At 36.3% G+C, this 25,000-nt stretch overlaps 1 protein-coding gene across 13 annotated transcripts in view; it reads right to left on the reverse strand.

Annotated features, from left to right (window-relative positions):
• The window catches only part of LMO3 (LIM domain only 3 (rhombotin-like 2)), a 63,989-nt gene that overhangs the window by 36,073 nt on the left and 2,916 nt on the right, over positions 1-25,000 (reverse strand). For 3 of the 13 annotated variants that reach the window (XM_011954599.1, XM_011954642.1, XM_011954608.1), the window contains exon 2: positions 17,950-18,163. In XM_011954599.1, the coding sequence (XP_011809989.1) occupies positions 17,950-18,155 (206 nt within the window). In that variant the 5' untranslated portion in view covers positions 18,156-18,163. Of the gene's footprint in view, positions 1-17,949; positions 18,164-19,315; positions 19,495-22,189; positions 22,705-23,091; positions 23,302-23,389; positions 24,553-24,606; positions 24,704-25,000 lie in introns of those variants that run through there. The other 10 variants (XM_011954637.1, XM_011954624.1, XM_011954590.1 and 7 more) reach the window with 10 other exon arrangements.

The raw sequence follows: 25,000 nt of genomic DNA on the forward strand, positions 1-25,000 counted from the left end.
AAAAAAAAAAAAAAAACAAAAGCCAAAAAAACAAAAACAAAAAAACTAAGCTATGTAGGGTCACAGCATCCAAGACAGTAGGGAGCTTTTAAAGAGAAGAAATGATCAACACTATTAAAAGAGAAGAGAGACTGTAAGATGATCCCTGATAAAATGCCCATTGGCTTTAGCAGTTAGATGTCAGTAACAGCAGTATCAGCAGAGTGGTGAGAGACAGAAGCCAGATCACAAGTGGGTAAGGAGCGCAAAGGAGGTTGAGGGAGTACGGATGACAACAACAGACTATTCTTTTTTTTTTTTTAAAAAAAAAGAAATTAGACAATAGAGGAATTGATAGCACTAACATAAATTTGAGAGATAAAGAATATTTTTTCAGAAGAGAAAAATCTTGAATACAGCCATATGTTGACAGTCAAGTAATTGCAGAAAAGAAGATACTAAAGACTGAAGAAAAACAAGATACCTCATAAAACAAACACACACAGAATACTGGAGGGAATGGAGCCAAGGACATAAAATTGGCCTTAGAAGGAATAGGAAGACCTCGTTCACATAGATGGGATAAAAGAAATTAAAGATAAAAGGAAAAGTAGATAAAATGTAAGAGGCTGATTTATATCAAACCTGATATAAAACATCAGGGAGTATCAATCTGTATGTTATATGCTTGTTTCTAGGAATGTTTAGCCACACTGTAGGAATGGATTAAAAAAGGGTGGCATACCCACGGCAATTTGTTAGACTGGAGCAGAGGTGAAAACTGAGCTAGCACAGGCATGGGAGGAGACACAGAAGACGGAAGTGAAGGGGACTTGCCTGATCGACAGTTGGGTTCATACTGGGCAGGAAAGATAGAAGCCTCAAAGGTTTGACCAAATTAGGAGAAAAAACATGACAGGAGAGCTGAATGTCTGAAATCAAAGATCAGTGCTATTACAAGTGAAACAGGACTACAGTGTGGAGTTTAAGAGATGAAATACGTTTCCATAAGGAAAAGACGCTGTATATAATTCTGGGATGGTGCGCTGAATGTTCAGTAGGGTCAAGGAGGCTCAACAAGTTAGGGCTTGGTTTCAAATGAGTCAGCTCTAAGCCTTTTAGAATCTCCTCGAATTATGGTAAGAGGGAAATGACAGCAGTGAGAAGGGGTAAAATGCAGTATAATTGGATGTATCAGTTTTGTTGGAAGATGCATTTTTTATTAGTGAGTGGGGAGAGTTGTGTGTATCTAAGACTGCCAGTTTCTCCTCTTGGCTTCATGGAATGTGGGATTTACATGAGTATGTAGTACCTTACCCCTGTTGACAGCTGACAGAAAAGTTGCCTCCTTAAAGGAGAGGCAAGTTTCAGGTAAGGTAACAGATGAAATTCAGTTAAAACAATATTTTGATGGGAAGAGCATCTGGTCAAAAGACTGTGGACATAGCAAAAGTTACTGACAAGGACATGATGTTTCTGCAGGACCCAGTGGAAAAGTGTTGAGTGAAGGTAATAGCAGAAATATACAGAGAATGAGGAAAGGAATGGAAACAAGAGAAGTTTTAGATTAACATTGGTGAGTGGAGGAGTGGTGGGGGTGGATCTGCCTTGCATTCAGGAATGAAAATGTATCAGGTTAAGAGGCCTGTTTAGAGGTGGATGGCCCCAAATGTCTTAGCTCTGGCATAGTGAGGGTCCCAGAAAACATCCCACTTAAGTCCAAACAAATTGTAAAGGCTGCCACGAAGTTCATGAAACTGCAAGAGATTTCTTTTCTCAGGACGGGCAGCTTCTCGCTTCACAAAGCAGTGCCAAGGCTCCTTGTTAGGCTGAAAGCTCCCAGGAGATTTCTGAAGCAGGAGTATAACTGGTATACATTGGATGAAGGGCTAGGATCCCCTCTTCAAGAATTCAGGATGCGAGGAAACATTTTCAAACACCTTAGCAAACTGTACATATTAAAGGGCCTGATCAGTTATCTGAAATTAGAATTTTATAATTCTTACCAAAAAGTTACATAGTAGTAGCTGTGTACCACATTAGAATTAGTTGCCAATGTCTTATACACAAGAGATTTTACTGAAATATCTAGAAAAAAAAATGTGGTTTATCGAGAAAAATCAGCAACATTAGGCCCACATTCGTACAGTGTGCTAGAATTAAGTCATGGCTTCCCGCTTTGGGTGGGGCATGCAAGCCCCAGTTCACAACATTATTTTTCCTGCCAGACCCTGGAACCTGGAGGCATTTGAGTTTGTAATTCCTGTCTTAGCCCTTGGCAAGATAAATAATTTAGCCTATTTTATTTACATTCAAGTATCATGGTAGAAAACAAGTTATTGATTACTGCTTCAAGAAAAAGGATTTGCATATTTGTGTATATATTTTTAAAAAGTGGATTAACTTTATGCTAAACAATCACTTGGTCACAAAGATTAATATTAACCTATACTAAAGGTTATATTTGCTACCATCTTCATCCTACATAGTAAGCATAAATGTTGTTTCAAATATTGTTCCCAAATATTATTCAGATTCACCTAATTTTACATATAATTGCAGATTAGAAAACTAATTTCATCACAATCTCCTGTTTCACTCGGCTATCTGAGCAGCTCTCATGCATAAGGCCCTACGTTCCCACCTGTATTTTCTTTCCGTTGAAGTCCACCCATTCCAATTATTTAAGTGATTTCATTTGAATGATGCCAAAAATAATCCTCAGGTGATGTAAACAGCTCCAAATATAATAATAAAAAGGAAAATATGGGTGAGAAATTACAAAAGTCTGGAGAATCAATGAACATATACACTTGTAAACAATTGTTAGAAAGTAAGTTTGATCTGGGCTTCCCAGGAAACAAAGAAAAGAGGGAAAATGTAAACAAGTATATGATTCACAGGCCCAAGAAAAACATCATTTAATCATTTATAGTCTCAGAAATCTTGCTTATTCTAAGATCTGGGCAAAATTTCACCAGTGAGGCAGGAGGACGCTGTGTGATACAGTAAACACAGTCCCCAGCAGCATCCTTGGGACACTGACGTTTCTGCAGCTGTTAATGAAAATCTTCAACACAGGAAAACAGCAAAACCTTGATGTATAATTCCATAAAAATTTTTGAGGGTCAAAACAATAGGGGTCAAGTCAAAGACACAGGGAAGGACAAATTAAAAACTATCAGAAGGAATAGCTTAACATCCAGTTTTTCAGGTAATCTGCCATAAATACTATTTCCTTCAGATGACTCCTTAAAAAGTTAGAATGGAAAAGCAGCATTTGAAGTTGTAATCTCTGGCAAGAACACATGGAGTGCTAAGATGTCATGATACGATGAATTCCACACACGGAGCAACTAATAAACAACTAAGACACGTGCATGAATGAAGAACCACTGCATGGCTGTGGTAAGGAGAGTGGAGGATCCTAATCTTCCACAGCAAGCCTTTCTGGGTGTCCTCCAACACACAGCTGAATCACGGAGGCCATGGACAATGTGTCTGGACAGATCTCACACTAAGCATTATCTTCTACATCCTCAGAAAAAATCTGTTGTAAAATAGTGTCAGATTCAGGCCAACTGAATTCTGGAGGACGTCTGCAAAGACACTGCATTTCATCTTTGGACGTCCTTTCTTGGCAGGACCACTTGTCTCCCAAAGCCTGCCCTAGGATGTGGCAAAAAGGTTATACCGTCGGGGTAGAGAATTCAAGATACACATCTTTTGACCCCCCCATCGCAGAAGATGGTATTTTCCATTTCTCTGATACTCGAGCTAAGCTCCTGTGGCTCAGATTATTTATTACATTACTTTTGTAACCTTTCTCCCGAAGGAACATGTAAGCCATACACAGTTGGCATCAAATATTACCGGATGACAGATTTGTTTTTAAAATGTAAAATTAGACAATACATCTCATCTAAATTCATGGAATTCTCCCCTCTAATAATAGAGTCATGTGATAGCTTAAAAACACATGCTTTATCATCATTCAGTAGCAGTTTATTCATTAGAACATTCTGTACTCCTCTAAAAATCCAACATATCTCGTCACATCTCATATTTGGTTATTTTCCTTCTCAAAAGGTCTTGTTACAAATCTAAAGCATTTAACGACCAAACTATGCCCACAAGGGTACTTGGACAATGGCTTACATCTTAAATTACAGCAATCTCAATATATTGCTGCTGACCTGTCAATCTCAAATATATTCATAAGCTACACACACAAAAATGAAATGAACAAAGTGATTCAGATTAAACAGCTCTGACTACCCATTTTAAGAAAATCACTGGGTGTGCCTAGGATCCAATGCTAACAATTTGTTACGCACTGCAGTGTTACAGCTTTCTAAATGGTAAGTAACTGTTTAAAAATTCCAAGGCATTCTTAAAATGTTTCACTTAAACATTTCTGCAATAAAATCTTATTGAACTGTTGCTTTCATTAATTTTCTACAGACTGGAGAGCAAGAAAGTCGAGTTCGATTTTTTTTTCTTTTAACTTTGCCTACTACTAGCAAATAAACTGTGCCTCTTTTTTTAAATAAACCCCTGGCCTTGAGTTTTGGCCCCTTAATAGTAGCCTACATGGTTGACTACCCTTGGTGTTAAATTTTCTTAAATTGTATTTCTGTCAGTGTATCATTTTTTTAAGCGATGGACCCTATAATAGCAAGCACTGGTCTGTCAGGAGTGCATTTTAACAGCACGACACAAGTATTTTTCACTACAGGAGACAAACAATGATATGTATTACATGCAGTAAACACTGCCTTTGGTACACAGGGTTCTCTTAGCATTTATCTGTCTAAAATCTCACTGTGTCCTGAATGGGGGGTTTCAGGGAGAGGGAGAGGAACCTTGTCTCATATTAATGTTGCCAGTAGCTATGGTATAGCATTAGAAAAAGTCCACAAGCATTGCTACATTTCTCCTGAAAGAAAACCTTGATTTAATTTTAAATGAACAAAACAAGGAATATTAATTCATGCTTAAAAGGTCCCTTTCTTTCAGATAATTACCCCCTCTTTCTCTTACAAATTCTTTCCTAAGCTTTGGCATTTTCCCCTTTTATTCGCAAGTATCATTACCAAACAACTTTCAATTAAACATAAAAAGCTGCTAAGACAGGTCTGGCACGGTGGCTCACGCCTGTAATCCCAGCACTTTGGGAGGCCGAGGCGGGTGGATCACCTGAGGTCGGGAGTTCAAGACCAGCCTGACCAACAAGGAGAAACCCCGTCTCTACTAAAAATACAAAATGAGCCAGGCATGGTAGCGCATGCCTGTAATACCAGCTACTCGAGAGGCTGAGGCAGGAGAATCGCTTGAACCCGGAAGGCGGAGGTTGCAGTGAGCCGAGATCGTGCCATTGCACTCCAGCCTGGGCAAAAAGAGCGAAATTCTGTCATAAAAACAAACAAACAAACAAACAAAAAGCTACTAAGACATAGTGCTCTCCAAATTTAAGGTGCAATACTCCAAGAAATGCTTAAAAAATTATTAGCATTTTCATGCATTTTCTACTTTTTCCTTTAAACATTGTTTTCATGATTTTTAAAATGTATAATGAAGTATTTACACTTTATAAATATATACAAATTGAAGGTGTGCACTTAAATTTCTTTAAGAATAAAGATATATATAATCAAATTGTTTAGAGAACACTGTGAAAAATAATATGAGTAAAAAAAGTTGGTATTCAATTTCCTTGCCACCTGAGAAAAAGATGCAAAATCAACACTATAAAGAAAACCTAAAACAACCTAAAATTTTATAATATAATTCTACTCTATGGAATATTAAATATAATGCTTTACAAGGCCATAGAACTTTCACAAGCTAAAATAGGGAGAGCATGGGCATATAAGGTATTTTAGAAAAATCACCTCAGTTACAAAGGAAATAGAATTTTCAGTAATTCTCCCAAAGATCCAAATTCATCCTAATTTATATAAAGCATACTACAATCTTAATTTAACAATCCATTCCAAATTCCAATAATCTCTAGTGCTGAGAATTTTTTTCCATACAGTCTAAAGTGCATGTATTTAGACATTTCTCCACCCATCTCCTTTGTACATGAAAAGTTGGTAAACGATCTTATTATACTAGTAGCCTTTCATATTCTTCATTATTAATCACTCTTAAACCTCATCTAAATCTGTTTCTTTCATCTTCTCCTCATGTTTAATTTCTCCCTTATCTTATCTTCGTAACTCAGTGCCATTCTCCCTTCATAACAACAGAAGCTGACATCAGAGGAGTATCAGGCAATGTGTACCGCTCTTTCCCTACTGTGTTCCACTGTCACCCCTCACTATTTTATGCATAGGATTCCTGTTTCTAGAGAAGAAAACTGAGACTCGGAGAGGTTGAGTAAGTTGCCTAGGAACGTGAAGCTGGAGTGTAGTAGAAGGGGGCCGATGTCAGATCTGGATACTTTGCCATGATGCTTCCTGACATGCCTCTAAGATCCAGGCATTAGATGTAACCTCACCCAGTTTGGAAGATTTTAGGGAAGTGACAAGAACCCATGTAACTTTTTATTTTTTTAATGAAGTGATATTCACAGAAGATTAAAACCACGTAGATGAATGCATCCTAATAGGAGTACATGAGTTATCTGCCACTGACAATCATTGAGGGAGGAGGGGCAATACCTAATGTAGTAGAATAATGAGAAACACATGGTGAGACATTTAAACTATACTGCACATACTACTATGAGTGCAGTATAAGCTTGTGACTTTGCTTTTACTTATGACTTCACAGTAAAATATTAGGTTGTAGTGCAGATGAAAGGCTCCATATAAATTAGGAAGGAAAAATTTAAGAATAATCAATTTAAAATCTCCAGAAAAATTATATCTTTTTTAGATTGCTGCAGAAATCAAGAGCTAACCAAGAAGACAAAGCATGTAACATATTTAATCAAATAAGCACATGATCTCTATCATAAAGAGAGTGGTTTGTTTAATAACTATCACTGACAAGATTATTTCAGACTATTTAAACACCCAGCAAACTATCAGGTCAAGATCAAGCAACTTTTCTTTAAGACCAAGCTCCAATTGATCTACCTTGGAAGATGAGGATCACAAAGTGCTTAGGAATATAGGTTCCTCAACTCAATCTGGACAAGAAAAGCATCTGCCAGGAAGAACAGGGGGACTGTTAGAAATTGTAACAGAAAAAAGCCCCCAAGAGGCAGACCACAGTAGGAATTAAGCCTTGTAAAGCTCTTTGGCTACTATCTCTGTCTAGCTTTCTGGAAAGTATGTGTTGGATTTTCTGTGTATGAAGTATAAATGCCACCATTTCTGAAAGCCCACCCATTCATCCTATACCTCCTTGTAAGATTCAAAGCACATTTGCATAGCTTCTTAGCCAAGTACCCATGAAGACATCCCAGCTCATTTTATAAATATAAATACAAGCTCGAGAACTTTGATTTGTACCCAAAGTTTAAACTTAAACATTTTTAAGAGACACTTTGTACATACAAATCCCACTGTTATAAATAGAAATTAATACTAAACTTCTGGCTTTGAGGATTATGCTTAGCTCTTCTTGAAGTGAAACTAACATTAGTGAGCTAGGATTAAGGTTAGTGAGTTAGGTTAGTGGTGAGAAACATAAGCATAAACAAACTTTCATGTAACATTTGTCTCATCAAGAATGTAATTCACTAAATTGTTTTAAATAATAATATGTCTTTAATGTATCTTCTTTAAGTGCTGGATTTAGAAACATTTATCACAACTAGAGCAAATATGTTATTTTAAATGTTTTATAACTAGAAGATAATTAAATAGGGCTTGACTTGACTTTTAAAAAGTGAAAAAAAGACAAGAAAATCACCCCTCAGACCTAGAATAGCTGACTTCAAGAGTAGAAAATTAATGGCCTTTGAAAAAATCCGCATCTTTGCAATTTGTATTACCTAAGCATTAAAAAAAAAAATCAGTATCATTGTGATCAGGACAGTTTGATAACATCTTTGGCCAAGATGTTACTCTCATAAATGCTGCGTTGGCAGTCCTAGCTCATCAATATAGGCATTTCCTTGCATTTCACATTGAGATACTATAATGTATAGATATTCCACTTGCCATATTAATGGATGATGTAGATGCATCACTTTAAAATCAAACACGCGACTATATCATCCCCCTTAGACTGGCAACAGATTGTCAGGTGACCAAATCCAGAGGCCTATTTTCAAATTCATATTTCACAACTATCACTTAATCACACAGGGTCATCAATGGGCCCTAATAAAAAGACATCCAAAAAAACTTCCAGTAAATAATAAATGAAAAATAATCTCATTCAATTCAGCAGATGAGTTCTATAATCCCAAATGAAATTGATTTCACAACTGCCTCACTGGATAAGCTTTACAGTGGTTTTCAAATCGAAGTATTATCACTTTTCTAGGGGGCATTTAGAAATGTACATGGGGCATTCTTGGTTGCAACAGTGATAGGTGATACCATAGACCTACACAGTGGCTACCCCTCATTCTTGCCCCTCCTGCTTTCACACACCCCAGCTGCACTAGTATCTGTGATGTCCTTCAAACGTATGAGAAAAACTCCCACCTCAGGGCCTTTGTACTGGATGTTCCTGAACCCAGAATGTCCTTCCCATACATGACCATGGCTAGCTCTTTCACTTTCATCGGGTCACTACTCAAGTCACCATCTCAGTGAGGCTGTGTGCACCCCTCCACACAAACCAAAATTCTACAAACCTCTTGTACTGCTTCGTTTTCTCCTCATTGTGTTTATCATCTCCTCATGCCCTATACTTATCTTGTTGATATCTATTTCCCCTAAGTAGAATATAAATTCTACAAGGAGAGTGGGTATTCTTGTGTTTTATTTAGTGCTGTACATCAAGGCATTTGACAGTATCTAGAATATACAGAATAATCACATTTCTTGAATGAAAAAATGGGAATGGGATGATTCAGTGTTTTGCAAGAGGTATCCATTGTACAAGGAATGATAAGCATTTTGCAAGGGGTGTCAATTATTGATAACTTACTGATATCTGTGATAAGAGATGGAACAATACAAATAGTGTGAAAGTTACAAGCTAAGTCTGTCTTGCTCTGCACCCAAGATATAACCCACAAAGCTCAAAGCTCAGCTTTTATAAGAGGACCACTGGCTTATGAAATAATTTTTACGAAGTCCAGATATAACCTCCCTTCTTCAGAAGTTTTTCTAATCTCCCCTGATCATACCTCTCGTCATTCTCTATATTGGTTCCATGCGACTTAATTGGAGTGAAACTCTTTATACATTCTACTTACTTATTTGACAATAATAGTGACTATGTTTATCGGGTGTAGAAAATTTGAAAAATAACTTGCTCTTAAGTTCTTTGCAATTTTCCCAGACTGGATAGCTCATTCTTCACAAAAGAAAATATGCATAACTTTGTACTTTATATATTATATAAAATTAATTAGAAATATAGTATTTCACATTCATTATTTATAAGAATGAAGTATTGGCACTCAAATATTTGTCAAGTGACTAAAGGTTTCATTGTAAAACTGTTAAAGAGATAGCAAAGCAAGCAATCATACACATAAACCCCAGTACTGCCTCTCAGCAAGGGTGCACTGTGAAAGAAGAGAGATTCTTCTAGCTCAGAACCTTTCTGATATTTTTCCTAATAAATAGTCACAGAAAATACTGGTTTATAAATTTGAAGGCAATGCAATTACTTATAATTTCTTTGTATCTCCCAAAGTGCAAATGCTCCTCAGTAGATATTCACATGCAATATTTATGGACTCTAAAATTACATTCACAGTATAAGTGAGCATCTCACCTGTAAAATGCAAATAACCTGCTCATTGAAACTAATACTTGCATGAAGTTAAGACTGCTTTTTCCATTCACTTCCCTTACTCCTATCCACCCAGGTAAAGGAACAGGTACTAAACCACTCATGTTACCATCTTTATACATAGATATTGGTAAGAATATATTTTTATTGAGCAGTTGATAAACAAAAAATAAGTGGTATGCTCCATGTTGTAAGGTATTTTAAAATGTAACAGTCTTGATTCTTCTAGTTTTTGGTGAAATGTCAACAATATGTCAAAAAACATTATCCTAGAGATGGAAAATTAAAAAAAAATTAAAAATAATTACTAAAGAGATTTCAGAATCTTTTAAAAACAAAAAGAATAAAATAATTTCAAAAACAGGTAAATACGCATCTCTGTTAGAACTGCTAAAGTAAAAACATGACATTGTTCTGAAAGTTTTACAAACTAGGAGTAAACTAATGACAGCTAAAATTAGCTTTTCTCTCTTGTTGCTTGTTGGGATCCCACAGCATAAATGAGACAGGAATTAATTTTTTCTCTGTGGTATCTGGATTACTGGTAAACATTAGGATTAGTGCATTTTATGAAGTTCCATGCCTGCTTACTAGTCTTTGTCATATCTGATATTTATGTTTACTAAAATTGATTTTCTCTTTTTATTAATAGGATGGGTTTAATGTGGACAATGCTTCACTGCATTAGTAATAACAATTTTACTTAAATTATTGCTTTGGTGTGCTCTTCTGCAAATACTCTCTCCATTCCTAAGAGTCTTTTATTTTCCCAGTAGCCCAGTTGGAGAGTTTTTAATATTAAATTGAATCATAACAACACATGCTGATTAGAGTCTAACTTAATACATGCAGCTTAATGTTAATTTTCCAACTTCAAATCAGGGATCTGACTATTCCAAGATGATTATTCATCTCAAGTGTGATTTCATTTTAAACTTGTAAAGCCCACAACTAGAGATTTTTGCATCAGAAAACACTAACATGATAGCGCAAAGGAATTCGGCGAAAAGAGAATCATTACATAACTACAAAAATACTGTGGAGAAGAAAAAGGTTTATCAAGAAGATTTCATAATACAGTGCAGAAGCAAAAAATGGCACAAGCAAATGCACAGTTGGCTGATGTAGTTTGTGAAGATAGGAAACATGTTTGATTACTATAATAAGAGGATATGCTTAGGTCCTAATTCCTTTAGAGAAAAGTTATCCATTAATAGTGATAATAAAGGGGGGAAATTGTTTTAAAGTTAGAAATGAAAATCTAAATGCCACATTTCTTGCTTCACAGTATAAACTTCTACTTCCAAATAAGCTTCTTTTAAGCACCTTGAAAAGGGAAATACATGGTTAATCATCAAAACAAGTATATTATAATAGTAAAAACAGAACTAGAACAGGCAGTATCAAACTCCATCAGAGCTAAGAAAAACAGAATTAGATCATTAAAATCACAAGGAAATAAATTTAGGCATTCTGTAGTTTTACAAAAGTTATCTTACATCTTAGACTGATTAATATCCTATAAGAATAGATGAGTGCTATAGTTTGCAATACTAATGAATTAGCTGGTGTCAAGTGTTTGAATTTTACAAGTTTTAAAGCTTACCAAGCTATGGTGATTTGTTGGCTAAAGTCAATGATGACAAAAGGTAATGGCCATTCTAAGGTTACTTAGATTCCAATCTCTGTATGTGCAGCATGTATATATATATATATAGATAGATAGATAGATAGATAGATCCACATCTCTTCAAATGCTTAACAAAAGGAAGTGCCATGTATCAGCAGAAGTAATCATATACATAAACCAATTTTTATAAGCCAATTAAACAAAAAATAAAAAAGAAAGAAAAAGGCCATTTATAGAGACATGGCGAATACAAATGCAGTTTTATAAAAATACCTAGCAAATGGAACAAAGTGTTGCTATTTTTATTTTTATTCCCTTTGTTTTCCAGATCTTGTCCAGCATTTATACTTCGTGTATTGTATTTTTTATTGATAAAGTGAGAAACATTGGCTATTTTTTTCAGAAGATGGGATGAGGATGCAGTACATGACTTTGAATAATAGAAGACATTCTAATATGAATTGGAAAAATGTTTTCAAACCAAACACCAAAATAAGACTTCAATGGCTCACAGTGTAATGAAGGGAAATACAATGGTCATTTAGGTTGTTGCAATTCTTTTTTTAGGCTATTTCATTTTTATGTGAGGCAGAAAACGGAACTACATAATACATTTCTACAATTTATATGTTCATCAAAACCATTTACAAAATTACCACTTTCAGCATATTTTAAAAATGAGACTCCTTAACAAATTATGTTTATGCCATCAAAACACACCATTAAAATTTATTATTAGTCACTTAATGGAAGTTAATGGTGAGTTTATAAATGAAGTGCTGGCTTACTTTGATATAGTCTAAGAGTAACCAAAAATAGAAATTATTTCCCAGAATTCTATGTATTCATAAAGTGCAAAATAAGCAATTTTAGCAATTCTCAAATGTAGGTTTTCCCAGATACATTTAATCCTAAATATACTTGTAGAAACAGAATATTTTTTCTGCTAAGTCAGGTATGTCTAACTTATCCATCTTATGTGTAAAAACCCTCCTGACTGAAATATTTCATACTTATTAAAAGATAAAAAACTGTAAAGATACAGAAACATTATAAAATATTTTTAATACTCTGGGGGGTGGTGAAATTTCCAGTGAAAATATCTCAAGTCTACAAAACAAACTAAAACAAAAAGCCATATAACTAATTATATTAGTAAATACTCATTTACTGAAAATGAATGCGTTATAGAATTAAGGATAGAAAGATATTGTAGATAAATTTACCAATAAGAAGAAATTCTGTATGTGCAGTAAATATTTTTAATAGAAGTTGTTTGGGGGCAGTTGTTGCTCAGGCAGTCTAGTGTGGATCCACCTAATATTTTCCAGAGTGAGGGGCACTGTTCTGAAGTATTATAAAAAAAATTATCACTCCTGATTTGTGTTGGTTCAGGAGTAGTATAAACACTAAACTGTTTAAAACAGAATTCTATAATGCTCTTCTACAATAAAGGGAAAAATGAACTTAAAATTGTAACTTTTTATAAAGCTGTAAATAAGTTAAGATAATTTATAAGCAATATAACAGTATTTTGTAACAGATACGGAGTTCAATATGCTCATATGTCAAAATATTTCATAATACTAAAAGTAACTTAGACATTTAAATGTGATAAAAATTATGACAATAATATAGTGTTTAAAAGCTCAAATGAAGCTTATAGAAATAAAACTTATTTGTAGAGTTCCATTTCATATAAAGGCTTAAGCTTTCAGAATTTAGAACAGTAAAAAGTGATTTTTGAAATAATAAGAATACATTGCTTTCCTGCAAAAATACTTCCAAATGATTAACATTAAAAAGATGACAATGAAAGAAAAAAGAATGCATATTGTTTCCAACATTAAAAAAGCATCTGTGTTATAAATTGCCAGATAAAACAATATTAACAACATATTCCTATTTACCTTTACACTTATAATTATGTACCAATTTAAAGTTGACCTTACATAAAAATTTAGAAGCACCAGGTTTGATCAGTGTGAGATAAAGTTACAGCTAGATTTACGCTCTATGTGGTATTTTATTTTTATTTTCTCTTTTAGAGTTATTATATTATTATATTAAAGCATATAAAATTTGTAGTCAGCATAGCAAGCTTCAAATCATTTTAGTTAATTAGCAACTATGGTGAAGCATGAAGCATCACTCTTTCCCAGTAGTTTCATTTTAAACAAATCATCCTCACATATAAAAATAGCAAATTGCATTAAATTTTATATAAGACATTTTACAGCTTCTTATATAGGAAAAGCTATAAGCAGCTTCCATGGCACATAGCACAGCAAACAGCTTTGAATAAACTCTGGCAAGATATCATTCATAGAGATACAAGATACATACAGCCTACATCAACTTAATGCTTAAAGTATGTCACAAAAAGTTGCAGGTTCAAAGAAAGAACAACAAAAAATTGCCCAGAAGTTGAATTCTGGTTACACTCTGACATCCTTTATTGCCTTCAAGTTGAAAAAGAAAGTATTTTGGTATTTCTCCTAGTTCTATTTAATGCTTGCTGCAAAACATTAAAGAAAAGCATGTAGAATTCCTAATTCTAAAATGCTGATTATGCATTGGCTGGCTACTTTATTCCTATTTTTCAAACTGAAATAAGGCTGATAGATCGCAGTGATAACGGTCCCTTAAACATCATCACTAAAACTTTGCTATTTTTACACAGTCATTTTTAATCTACTTTAGACAGTATCAATTTTAAGCTCCAACTTAAAGTACAAAGACACTTCCATATCTAATTTGTCACAAGTTAATCTTTAAAAAATAAAAATAATTATACATGCATTGGATAGATTTTTAACAGATACATTTCTTGTTCTGCCTGGCATATAAATATTGACTGGGTAGACTTCATAATTTCAGTCAGAAACATGTTAGAGGAAGTTTTAAAAAGTCAGTCCTTCTCTTTCTTTAGCTAATGAGTTTCCAAAGGAGGAAAGCAATCCCACAAATGGGCAAATTCTGCCTCATCAGATATGTACATTTTCTGTTCCACAGCTAAATGAATGATATGCCAGTCCAGTTCTGGAAAGTGAAAAAAATTCCACTGTTAAGATTTGATACTTAGTGTACAAACCATGGAAGATTTTTCTTTCTTTTTCTCTTAAATATAGCTACTAGTGCCATAAAGGAGACATAAATGGAAAGACATCAAATTTTCCATAATAATAGTTTCTATAACCCTTAAGAAAATATCTTACAGTCTAAATTATTATATTTTCATATTATTTAATATCTCAAATCATCATTCAAAGAACTTACAAATCACATCATCATTATCACTACTCCAAGTAACACAAATAAAACACAGATCTTTAAGATTTACTGCTCATAATTAGAAGTGTTTCTTTCTGTTTATGGAGGGAGAAGTGTATTAAGAAGCTAGATGTAATTGGCAAAAATATTTTACTTTTCACTGTATGTAAAAAATTATCTGGCCCAGGACAATACTTGTAACCAACAATTTATATGGACAGGCAAATTACTATTTTATTACTTTCCTTATTCTTACTTATGTTCTTAATAATTTAGATATGAAATATAAATACGTAAGTTATTTATGTTCAGTTCGGTGCCTCAGAGAAATTACATAATATCCAAGGGTCAAAAATAAAACAACTTTTAAAATAGAACTTAAAGTATGCTGAATTTGGAGGAAAATGAGAAAAATTACTTTTAAAGCTCAGGAAAATAACCACAGAATATTACTTGTTCACTGATTATATTACAGATTCCATGTAATTAAATAAATAATTAGATAGTAAAAATTTTAGATGTACCTCCCTTTTTCCTTTAGCTAATTTCACCCATTGCCTGAAATCATGCCTCTCACACAGTAAGCATTTAATAAACATTTTTGAACAACTATTTATACATAATCAAAGAAATTAATTTGTAAATAAAATCTGCTTGACTGTATTTGTTGATTTAACATACAGAATCAGACTATTTTAATTTGCCAGTCAGAGACATATGCTGTTGAAAATCTACACAATTTCACTGAGACACATGCTTTCCACATAAAACTAAATACCACATCTGCGGCATAATCTATAACACGTAACACAGTGTTTTACACACACCAATTCTCCATTTCACTTCTGCAATTTTAAGTGTTGATGAAGTTGCCAAATAAGTCACATTATATACAACAAACCTTCAGTTTAAATAAGGGATAAGATTGCTGTTAACAACTTAGTTTGAAATGTTAACAACCCTTAGGCCAACTGGCCATTAATGTGGTAATGACCAATTTAAGAGGAAATTGTACTCTGAGAAATGAATATATTGGCAATCAGGACCAGAGTTTATATTTGAAATAATATTATATACGTTTAATAAGTTAACTAGCATTAAAAGTTTGAGCCTATCAGGAGGTAACTAAAAGTTATTCTACAAAAAGCCACATACACTCTTATAGAGATATAAAAACTTCTGATATGAAAACTATTTTTGATAAATGCATTTTAGCAAAACACTTGAGACTATCAAATACCAGTTTAAAATCATATATTTTTACTACCACAAGGAAAAATAAAACAAAACAAGTCTAAGATTACTGTCTCTGCTCGATACTATGCTGACAGCTACAAAGCATGTTATACTCACACTATAGGTATTTCCTTGGCAAATTTTTATTTTTGGTTTTCAAAAACCCGAGATATTTCAGTTGACATTCTTTCCAGTTTACTTAATTTTTGTCCTTTGGTTTATTAAAAAACCTTAACATTGCCTGGGCTATATAAATTCCTTATTTGAAATGGTAACAAATCCACTTGAGATACTGAAATTACAAACAAATGTAAAAGTCAAAAGGAGTCAAAAAGCTATGACTATTTGTTAGTACCTATGAAGCAAACTAAAACGCAGTATTAAATCACTAAAAGCAAGTACAAATGCTTTATGTGGAAATGAGGCTCTAATTCACAATGAGCAGAAGAGAAATTTTTATTTCAAAGAGAAGAGTTCAAAGACTGGAGAGTTCTAAAAGAATGAACATTATACATTAATTTTGATTAGTTGTGCCAACACAATGAGGGAAATCCTGGCTGGAGAGAGTGACTTCTCATTGTTGGCAACTTGCATGTGTTTTACGCACTTGGAACACAGAGAAGTAGTAACAAGTGGTCATAATAAGTCAGGAGGGCTGTCAGATGAGGCCGTCCTAAGAGCGAGAAAGAGTAGAATCTGATAAACAGTACTGCTTTCACCCTCTTGTAACTACCATTAATCAAATGATATATTTTTATATCTAAAGAGTGGATCTGACTGAAAATAGCTGAATTATATACTAAGAAGGACCAGATTCCCTAGAAAACACCTCACCAAAAGACCAAGGTACTAAAGGAGTTACCGTTGATTGATACATTTTGTCATAAGGGAAAAATTCCAAATAAATCGCTTAATGTCAAACCAGAAAAATGATTAATTGTATTAAATATGAAAACCCCAGTGATGCCGTATATCATTTCTCTAATTTGATAGATCCTACTTTATTAATATAAGTAATTTTCAGCTGAAGTAAGTCGCAAAGTTGTCTGAAAAGCAAAATAATTTTTCCTCAGCAGAAGTTCTGTGTTGAGTCCTTAATTCTAGAAAACAAAACTTTAGTCGGCTTCATAGCTTCATAACCAAGAACACCTGCCTTGTCCTGAAAGCTTTCAGGTGTTTACAGGTTGGAGAGCGGCTGTCATTTTCCCATAATGATGGAGGTCTTTACTTTGTTATTATCCATAAAACTACTGGCAAGTCTGAGGCAGTTCAATTGCTTAGTTGTATTTTTGAGATTACCGTTTAGAATGTCATGGGGTGGGGCGGGGGGAAGATATATCTACACTTGGGGAAAGTTTTCAAAACTCTACAATAAATGCATTAATAAATATTAGTCAAGGATGTACACCTGACTTCCTCTGACAAACCTGAAACAGAAAAGAGAGCTGAATAACTTTAGAAGAATAAATTCAGGTCCAACTAAGAGGCATCAACTAAACTCTTACATAGTCCATTTTTTTTTCAAGTTGAACTTTTTAAAAATAAAGAGTTAAGATATTTTGCCAAATGGCTGATTAATGTCTGTGTGCTATGCTTAGCACCATTCCTCCTTAAGCTCCAAAAAAAAAAAAGGCAAAAATAAATAAATCAACCTGAATGCTGATTTCTACCAAATACATCCTTGACATTAACTGGCAGTTTCAATATAGGCAGTGCCATAACCAATTGCCTGAGTGTGCAGGCAAGCCAAATCTTTAAATATTGTGGTTTGTTGGCTGTTCCTTAAGCATTAATTTGAGTAACACACACAGGGCAACGCTTTGAAGGCTGACAGGTCAACTTCTTTTAGGAATATAAGCCGGCAGTAAGGAAATGAACAAGCAAACAAAAAATACACTTACAAAAGTACTTTAAAAGGCATCCAGTCACCACTGGTGTGCAAGGATAATTCCTACCTCAGATAGTCTCTGCGACAAAGGATAAGATTAGCTTTAGTGTACAGGGTGGAGCCCACCTCTCCCAAGCGACAGTCACAGCAGGCACACTTCAGGCAGTCTTCATGCCAGTATTTGTCCAGTGCCTTTAGAAGATACCGGTCCTTGATCTTTCGGTTGCAGCCAGCACAACCTTTCGGCTTGGTGTCTGGCTGGACTGAGAGCATTTGTATACCTGAAGGAAGACAAAAGCAAAAAAGAGAGCTGAGACTACTAGACGAATAAAAAGATGTCAAAAGACCTCAAACAAGTTCAATATTTAATATTTTCTTATTCTAGGAGTGTTAGCTATTCTTGTTTAGGGCTATACTGAAATCAAACTAAATTTTGGAAGCAAAAAGTCTCAAACTTTATCAAGTGCTTATTAAATCATTCATAAAGTTATGCATGCCAAGTAGTAATAATAAATTCATGTTGACCATGGTAAATTGACATTATAAATATGAAGTTCAATAACATTAAATAATTTTATAGTATCTTCATTCTCCCCATAGAGCAGTTCCTTTAGAAAGAAAATGTGAGTAAATGACGACCTGAAAGAAAGTTATTTAACAAATTAATCTATGCACAGTCCATAGAAGTAAAAAAATGAGTTTTGCTTAACTGTTTAAAAATTTCACTTAATACGCGCTTGATGGTGGAAGGAGAGTGCACCTGGTATGGGATTACACTAACCTTATTCAGCAGTAGAGGCGTTTATAGTTAAGTACACAGAACAGCTACCCGAAAAGCTCACCAATCCTGTATTGCTTGCTTGCCTCCAAATACTTCCTTCTATGTGCTTGATATTTCAAAGTATTCATTGTGTTCAAATATAATATTTATACTCACAAGCATCAGTCAGCACCTATATTAACGGCAGATTACTTAACTATGTACTATGTGGTTTTATGTAAACCTAAAATATATGATTATACCATTTATTACCATAAACATACAAAATTATTTGTTTTATAAAGGAAAGAAAAAACAATAGATGGCCAGATCTAAATATATATACAATTATACAAACATATATAAATATATACATATTATATATATACAATGCTAAACATAGGCATATTTATATATTTTAAAGATATAAATCTATCATAAATAAGGAATCCAGCTGGATTCTATGGGTTTTACAGTTTGATTGAAATCTTTTGAATGAATGGATATTCACCTTGAGTGTCTTCTTATTTCCTAGGTATTAAACACCCAGCTTTAGCAAGAAGCTGGACCAACTATCCAGTGCCTCATATTTATCACGTAACTCATTTTAAGCACTATAAAGTACTGCAGACATCATCAATTCCAAACTCCCTCATTTTACAAATTATGTTACAGAGGCCCAAGAGAGGTTCAGATACTTGCTCAAAGCAGAAAGACAGTTACGCTATAGTCTCCGGCCAAATGGCCTTCTTACAGTCCAGACACCCCTCTGCTGAATTATGTTTGCTCTCCTAGGCATAAAGTTTTAAACTTGCATTTAGAAGGATACAAAACACCAAATGTGCATGCGTTACAGGAAAAGAAATGCCAAGCTATAATCTGCATTTTTGTGCATTTTCCTTCTCCAAAACAGCTAAACCTCCTCCAGGTTCCTCTGATACCTTATGATGAAGTCTTCACCCCCCTCACAACCTTTACAACCTTTTTTCTAAAAAAATAATCGCACTGGTGAGAGACATCAACGCATCCGCAGAACAGAATAACTTTTCTAACTACAAATAATACATGAGTTGCACAAACTATTGTTAGGATGTTGAACTTTCATTAGAAAATAACTTGTCTGGTAGAGTTGTGTAGGGAATGGCAGGATATAAAGCAGAGTAGCTGTTCTTTCTTTCTGCATCATAAGCATAGCTGTAGTCACCGGAGCTGCAGACTAACAGCTGGATTTGTAAGAAGAGCAGGTGGTATCCCTATAGCCTGCTTTCTGTTCCTTTCCTTTGAAGGAGCTAAGGGCCTAGTGTAGATTAATCATAACCCTTGATAGCTCTGCTAAATCTCACTCTCTAGAACTTCTAACAAATGAAGTTTCTTTGATCAGAACTAGTTATCCTCTTCTAGAAAGGTTCCACAAGGAATGAATCACATTAATTACAGTGAACAACAGACCCAAGTGCCTGTTAACCATATATCTGCGGGGAGGGGGAAGTTTTGATTTACTCAGTGAAATTCTGGATGGTGTTACTGAAAACATCTAGATAATAAACATTAAGAGATGCCATTCTAATTAAGCCATCCTAATTAATGGCCATTCTATTAAATTTATAAGGCTATTATTTTTATTTATCACAAGTCTCAAAGATGAAAAATCAAAAAAAAAAAAAATCCCAGCAAAAGCTTCTTAGTAGCAGCTAAGCTATATTTCCCATAGTTGTGTTTCTACCATCAAGCATAGAAGGTCAGCTATTTTATTCAAAATGCTTTGCAACCAAGACAGGGGATACCAACATTTGGCACAAGTAACACTACCCTACTTGTCTTCACAAAATGTTTTTGTTGTGTTGACATTTTAATTTAGCACTCAGAGGCCAATTAATATTTGAAACTCTTACATTCTGTTTGGCCTTAGGCATAAAAGGAGTTTGATATTTTACACTCCATCCTGGTACCTTCTTTTAGAGAACATCATGGCATTTCTCTTGAAAATGGAATCCCTTGAATTCCATGCAAGTTAACAATTGTAGCAAAAGAACTATTTTGTAGTCACCATGTTACCGTGTACTTAAAAGGCATAAAGCAGTCAGCGGCCTCCCCTCTTCCTCCAGAAGAACATGTCTGGGTAGAGTTATGTGTTCGTAGCTAAGAAACATTTCACAAGTTGCTCATAGCACATCAGAACTCATAACTAGTTTTAGATTGGCATGTAAATTGTTCTGAGGGAAATTCTTATTGCCTCTGAGACCCTGCCATTCTGAGTTATTTGACAGTTTAAGGGAAATCATAATTAAAAAAAAAAGACATAAATAATAGCCTGTGCAGTGTGGTGTGCAGAAATAAGTAGAACCATTTCATTTAAACTCTGGTGAGCTTTTAATTGCCTGGATTGCATTGTGAGGCGGCCTAACGGTTGATTGCCTCCATTATGTTCCCTTGTTCTGTGCCATTCATCCGCACAGTCTCAGCTTCAGTAGTTAACACAACAAAGTAACCACAACTCCACAACACACAGGGGTTTAAAAAATAATAATAATAATAATGAAAGATTTGCAGCACTTAGACACAGTCTTACATTTTTGGACTACCTACACAGAGTGAATAGAAAACATTTTGTCCCTGTCGGGAAATTCACAGAGAACAGTTTGGGAGAGGAAAGAGGAAGAGGGAATACATAAAGGGGGTTGGAAGAGATGAGGTGCTTCAGAAAGATGCTAAAATGGGAATGCAGGTTCTGCAGCTGGGAGCATTGACACAGATTAAAAGAATTTGGCCAACATGGCCATTCGATTGCCAAGAGGCAACAGACAAAAGATTTTCCTCCTGCCCATCTTCATCCTCTTCCCAGCCCCCAACCCAGGTTGGAAAACTGGATTGGGCCTAAAAGCTTGTTTCTCTCTGTTCACTGGCCCAGAGCATCCCTACAGGCTGCAGCCCCCTAAGGGACAACAATGCAAATAGATGTCCCCGGATCTCAGGCACTGGAGCTGCTTAACTCTGTTCTGCCCCTTCAACTCCCAGCCCCCCTCCCTACCCTTCACCCCCCCTCCCCTTTTTGAGCAATGGAGCTGGGAACCAATTTGATTCCCTTTTTCTCCAATGCAGCTGCAAGGCTCAGAGATACTGACATTTTTCCACTCTTATCAGTTTAATTACAGTTACCATGGCAGCAAAGTGCTAGTGCTTGGCAAAGGCCAACAAGAGATTTGCAAGACTGAGTTCAATTTTGATGCAGCTCACATGCAAAATAAAAAAAAAAAAAAATAAGAAACATACATACACTCTAACAAAGAATCCCTTGCGGAGTTTATGCTCCAGCCTTTTGTGGTTGTGTCTTTGCAGCCACACAGGGATGGTTTGCAAAGAATGTAGCAGTATTTGTTGCATCTAGCAAGATTAATTGGTTTAAGCAGCAGTCTTTCAAAGCAGTTACAACAATAATATTTCGGTTCTTTCAGAAAGACACAAAAGCAGCGGAAGAGCAGAAAGGCTTTTGAGCAGCCAAGAGTGCAGAGCGCCGGCAAAGTGCATCTATGATAGATTGTAACCTTACCAAAACTTTTCTCCTTTTTCTGCATGAGTTGACTTAGGCGTGCCTGAGTTGCAGCAGCTTCGCATTGAGCACCAAGCCCAAAGGTAGAAGTAGAAAGGGGTCTCCTTGATTTCGCTTAAGTGTGGACCTGGTGCGCAGCCTACACCGCCGAGGACCGACTATTGTGAAGCCACTTTGGGAGCGGGTCGGATTGGCGGCAGGGGGTGGGGGAAGGGATGAGGAAGGCCAGACAAGACAGGGCGCACACACGGAGCCCCTCGCAGTGTGCCAAATGATGGCGAATGACAAAGCCACATGCTTCCCTAACTCTGCCCGTAATCCTAAAATCCCAGCGGCCCCTTTTAGCTTCCTGGTAACAAATGGATTTGATTAAACTGTCACATGCAGCGTTAGCATAGCATATCATGTTCAATATGAAAAAGATCATAAATCTGACTTGTATTTCATAACAGCAATCTGGGTAGTCCCCGTAAAAAATGTGCTGCATCAGTTTGAATCTCAACCTATTAGGACATAGGCACCTTGGTCCAGGGACCTTCCCTGTTCAGGCCACTTCTGCCCCTACCCGCCCCCGCCCCCCGCCGCCCCCATCCCCAAACACAGCCACTTTTCCATGGCAAAGGAACAACATTTTGTTATTATGGCTGCGTGGAGAGAGGCAGAAGTGTCAACAAGGACTAAAAGATTGTAATTTCAACTCTTTATGAAGTGGGGGGTCATGAATTCCAGCAAGTAAGGGGGAGGGGTCCGGAAACCCACCCAGGACTGAATTCTTTTCCTATGGGCTGGGAGCAAACACTTCCTAATTCCAAACTCTCCCTGCCCCTCTCTCCCCGGGAGTCAGAGGTGTGGAAATACTGCAGTTCATGGTGAACTTTGACTATTATCCACTCGAGTCGTACTTGAGACGTTCCGCGCCGCAGCCGCTCTCCCTCCTTCCATCAACATCTTCCGCCTGCATCTATTTCATGTCTCATCATAAAAATAATGAAGCCTCACATGATTTAAACAAAACCGTCTCAGTAGAGCTGCAGCCCGAGTGAAAGTTGCAGTGCGGAGCTGGGTTGCAGCTCCAGTTTATGCCTCATTAGCAGAGGCTGGGGAAGAAAAAAATACCCACATCCGCACACGCACGCGCGCACCCGCAGACACACACACCACAAATAAGCCGACGCGTGTGTACACAGTTGCTGCACTTACCTTCTCAATTAAGCAATACAGGGGGAGGCCGTTCAGTAAGCACAGTGGCTGCTTTGTAGCGCTTCTCCTTGGGAAAGGTCAAAAAGAAGCATTGTTTGAAAAAAAAAAAAAAAGACGGGGGAGGGAATGTCTATTTTTTTTAAGTTTAAAATAATGAGGTCCTCAAGGATCCGCCAAGTAATGGTGTTGACCGCATCTGAGCCACAGGTGTCCTCCTTTTAGGCAACTGCAGTCCGAGGCTGTCTCTCTCCGTCCTGGTTCAAGACAACTTACCCCAGCAGCGTGCGAGGAGCCGAGCTGAAGGAAGCTCCGGCTCTCAGCTGCAAAATGCAATCCCTTCCCAGCCAGACATAATACAGCCAAAGAAAAGGTCACTCAGTTATTACTGAGCCGGCGGAGCCCAGGCAGCGCTTGTCAAGACCACAGAGAAGCAGCTCCCTTCCGATTTAAGACTATTTACCTCTCGCCCCCACCCCTCCCCTCTTCTTTCCTTCTCTCCCTCCCTCTCTCGTTAGCTCCCTCGCTCGCTCTCGTGTGCCTGTTCTGCAGCTCAGTCAAGTACAGCCGCCCTCGGAAAGTGCAAAGCAGCCACGAGACAGATCGGGCTTTGTTGCTAATTTCCCAGGGTGAAAATTTACAAGCCTGCGAGTGCAGTCAGCACAACCACATGCATATGCTACTCACAAACGCTGGGGACAAACCCGCACACAAAATGTGACCTCTGCAGGAGTCGACTGAGGAAGGACCCTACCTCCTGGACCCGTCCAAAAGAAGAAGAACTGCGAGAGAGCTCCGGAGGAAAAGGGTAGGGTTCCTAAAATAACCAGGGCATTTTGGAATAGGTGGCTACATTTAAAGCAAATTGCCTTCCAAAGCCATTTCTGAAGCTACTAATTATGGAAATTAAAATAAAAGCAAGAGAATCAAACTGCTACCATCATACCCTGGAAAAGCACACAACCTTTAAGAAATGTCTGGAGGTGGCTGCAGTTGCTGGTCTCTCTGTGACTTCCATTCATGAACTCTCTGAAGTCCCTGCTCCGCAAGTCCGCCACACAAGCCTGATTCAGGGGATCACACACACACTCCCCTTCCTCCCTTCCTCCCTTCCTCTAATGGCCCAAGACCCAAACTGTGAACTTGTTCTCCATTCACTAATGCTGACCCCCCCACCACCACCCCGAAACACACTTCCTGCAATTACTTGAATTCCTTACTATTTAAAACTCACACGCTCCAATGAAAAACAGCCAAGAGCACTGAGAAACATGTTTTCAGGACTAACTTGGTCAAAGAACCATAGTTTCTCCACCACTACCGCTTTGTCTTCACAGGCTTGTTTTAAGGCCTTAACAGATTTTTTTTTTCTTCAACTATTTCTAACCTCCTCTCCTCTTAACTTTACTTGGCATCTATAAAGGCCACTGGTAGCTTTAAAATGCCGTATTATTTTTCTAAGTTTTCAAAGTTCAAAGTCACTCTCTCTTTGGGTTGCTCATAAAGTACCTCACCAGATTTTACAAAGCTTCGTCAGAGGTCAAGCTTAAAAATGGTCCACATTTGAATGACACTCACTGAAATGTTAAAGAGCCAAGAAATATTCAATTGTTG

The sequence above is a fragment of the Colobus angolensis genome, unplaced genomic scaffold, assembly GCF_000951035.1.
Source record: "Colobus angolensis palliatus isolate OR3802 unplaced genomic scaffold, Cang.pa_1.0 Scaffold11, whole genome shotgun sequence".
NCBI classification, from domain to species: domain Eukaryota; kingdom Metazoa; phylum Chordata; class Mammalia; order Primates; family Cercopithecidae; genus Colobus; species Colobus angolensis.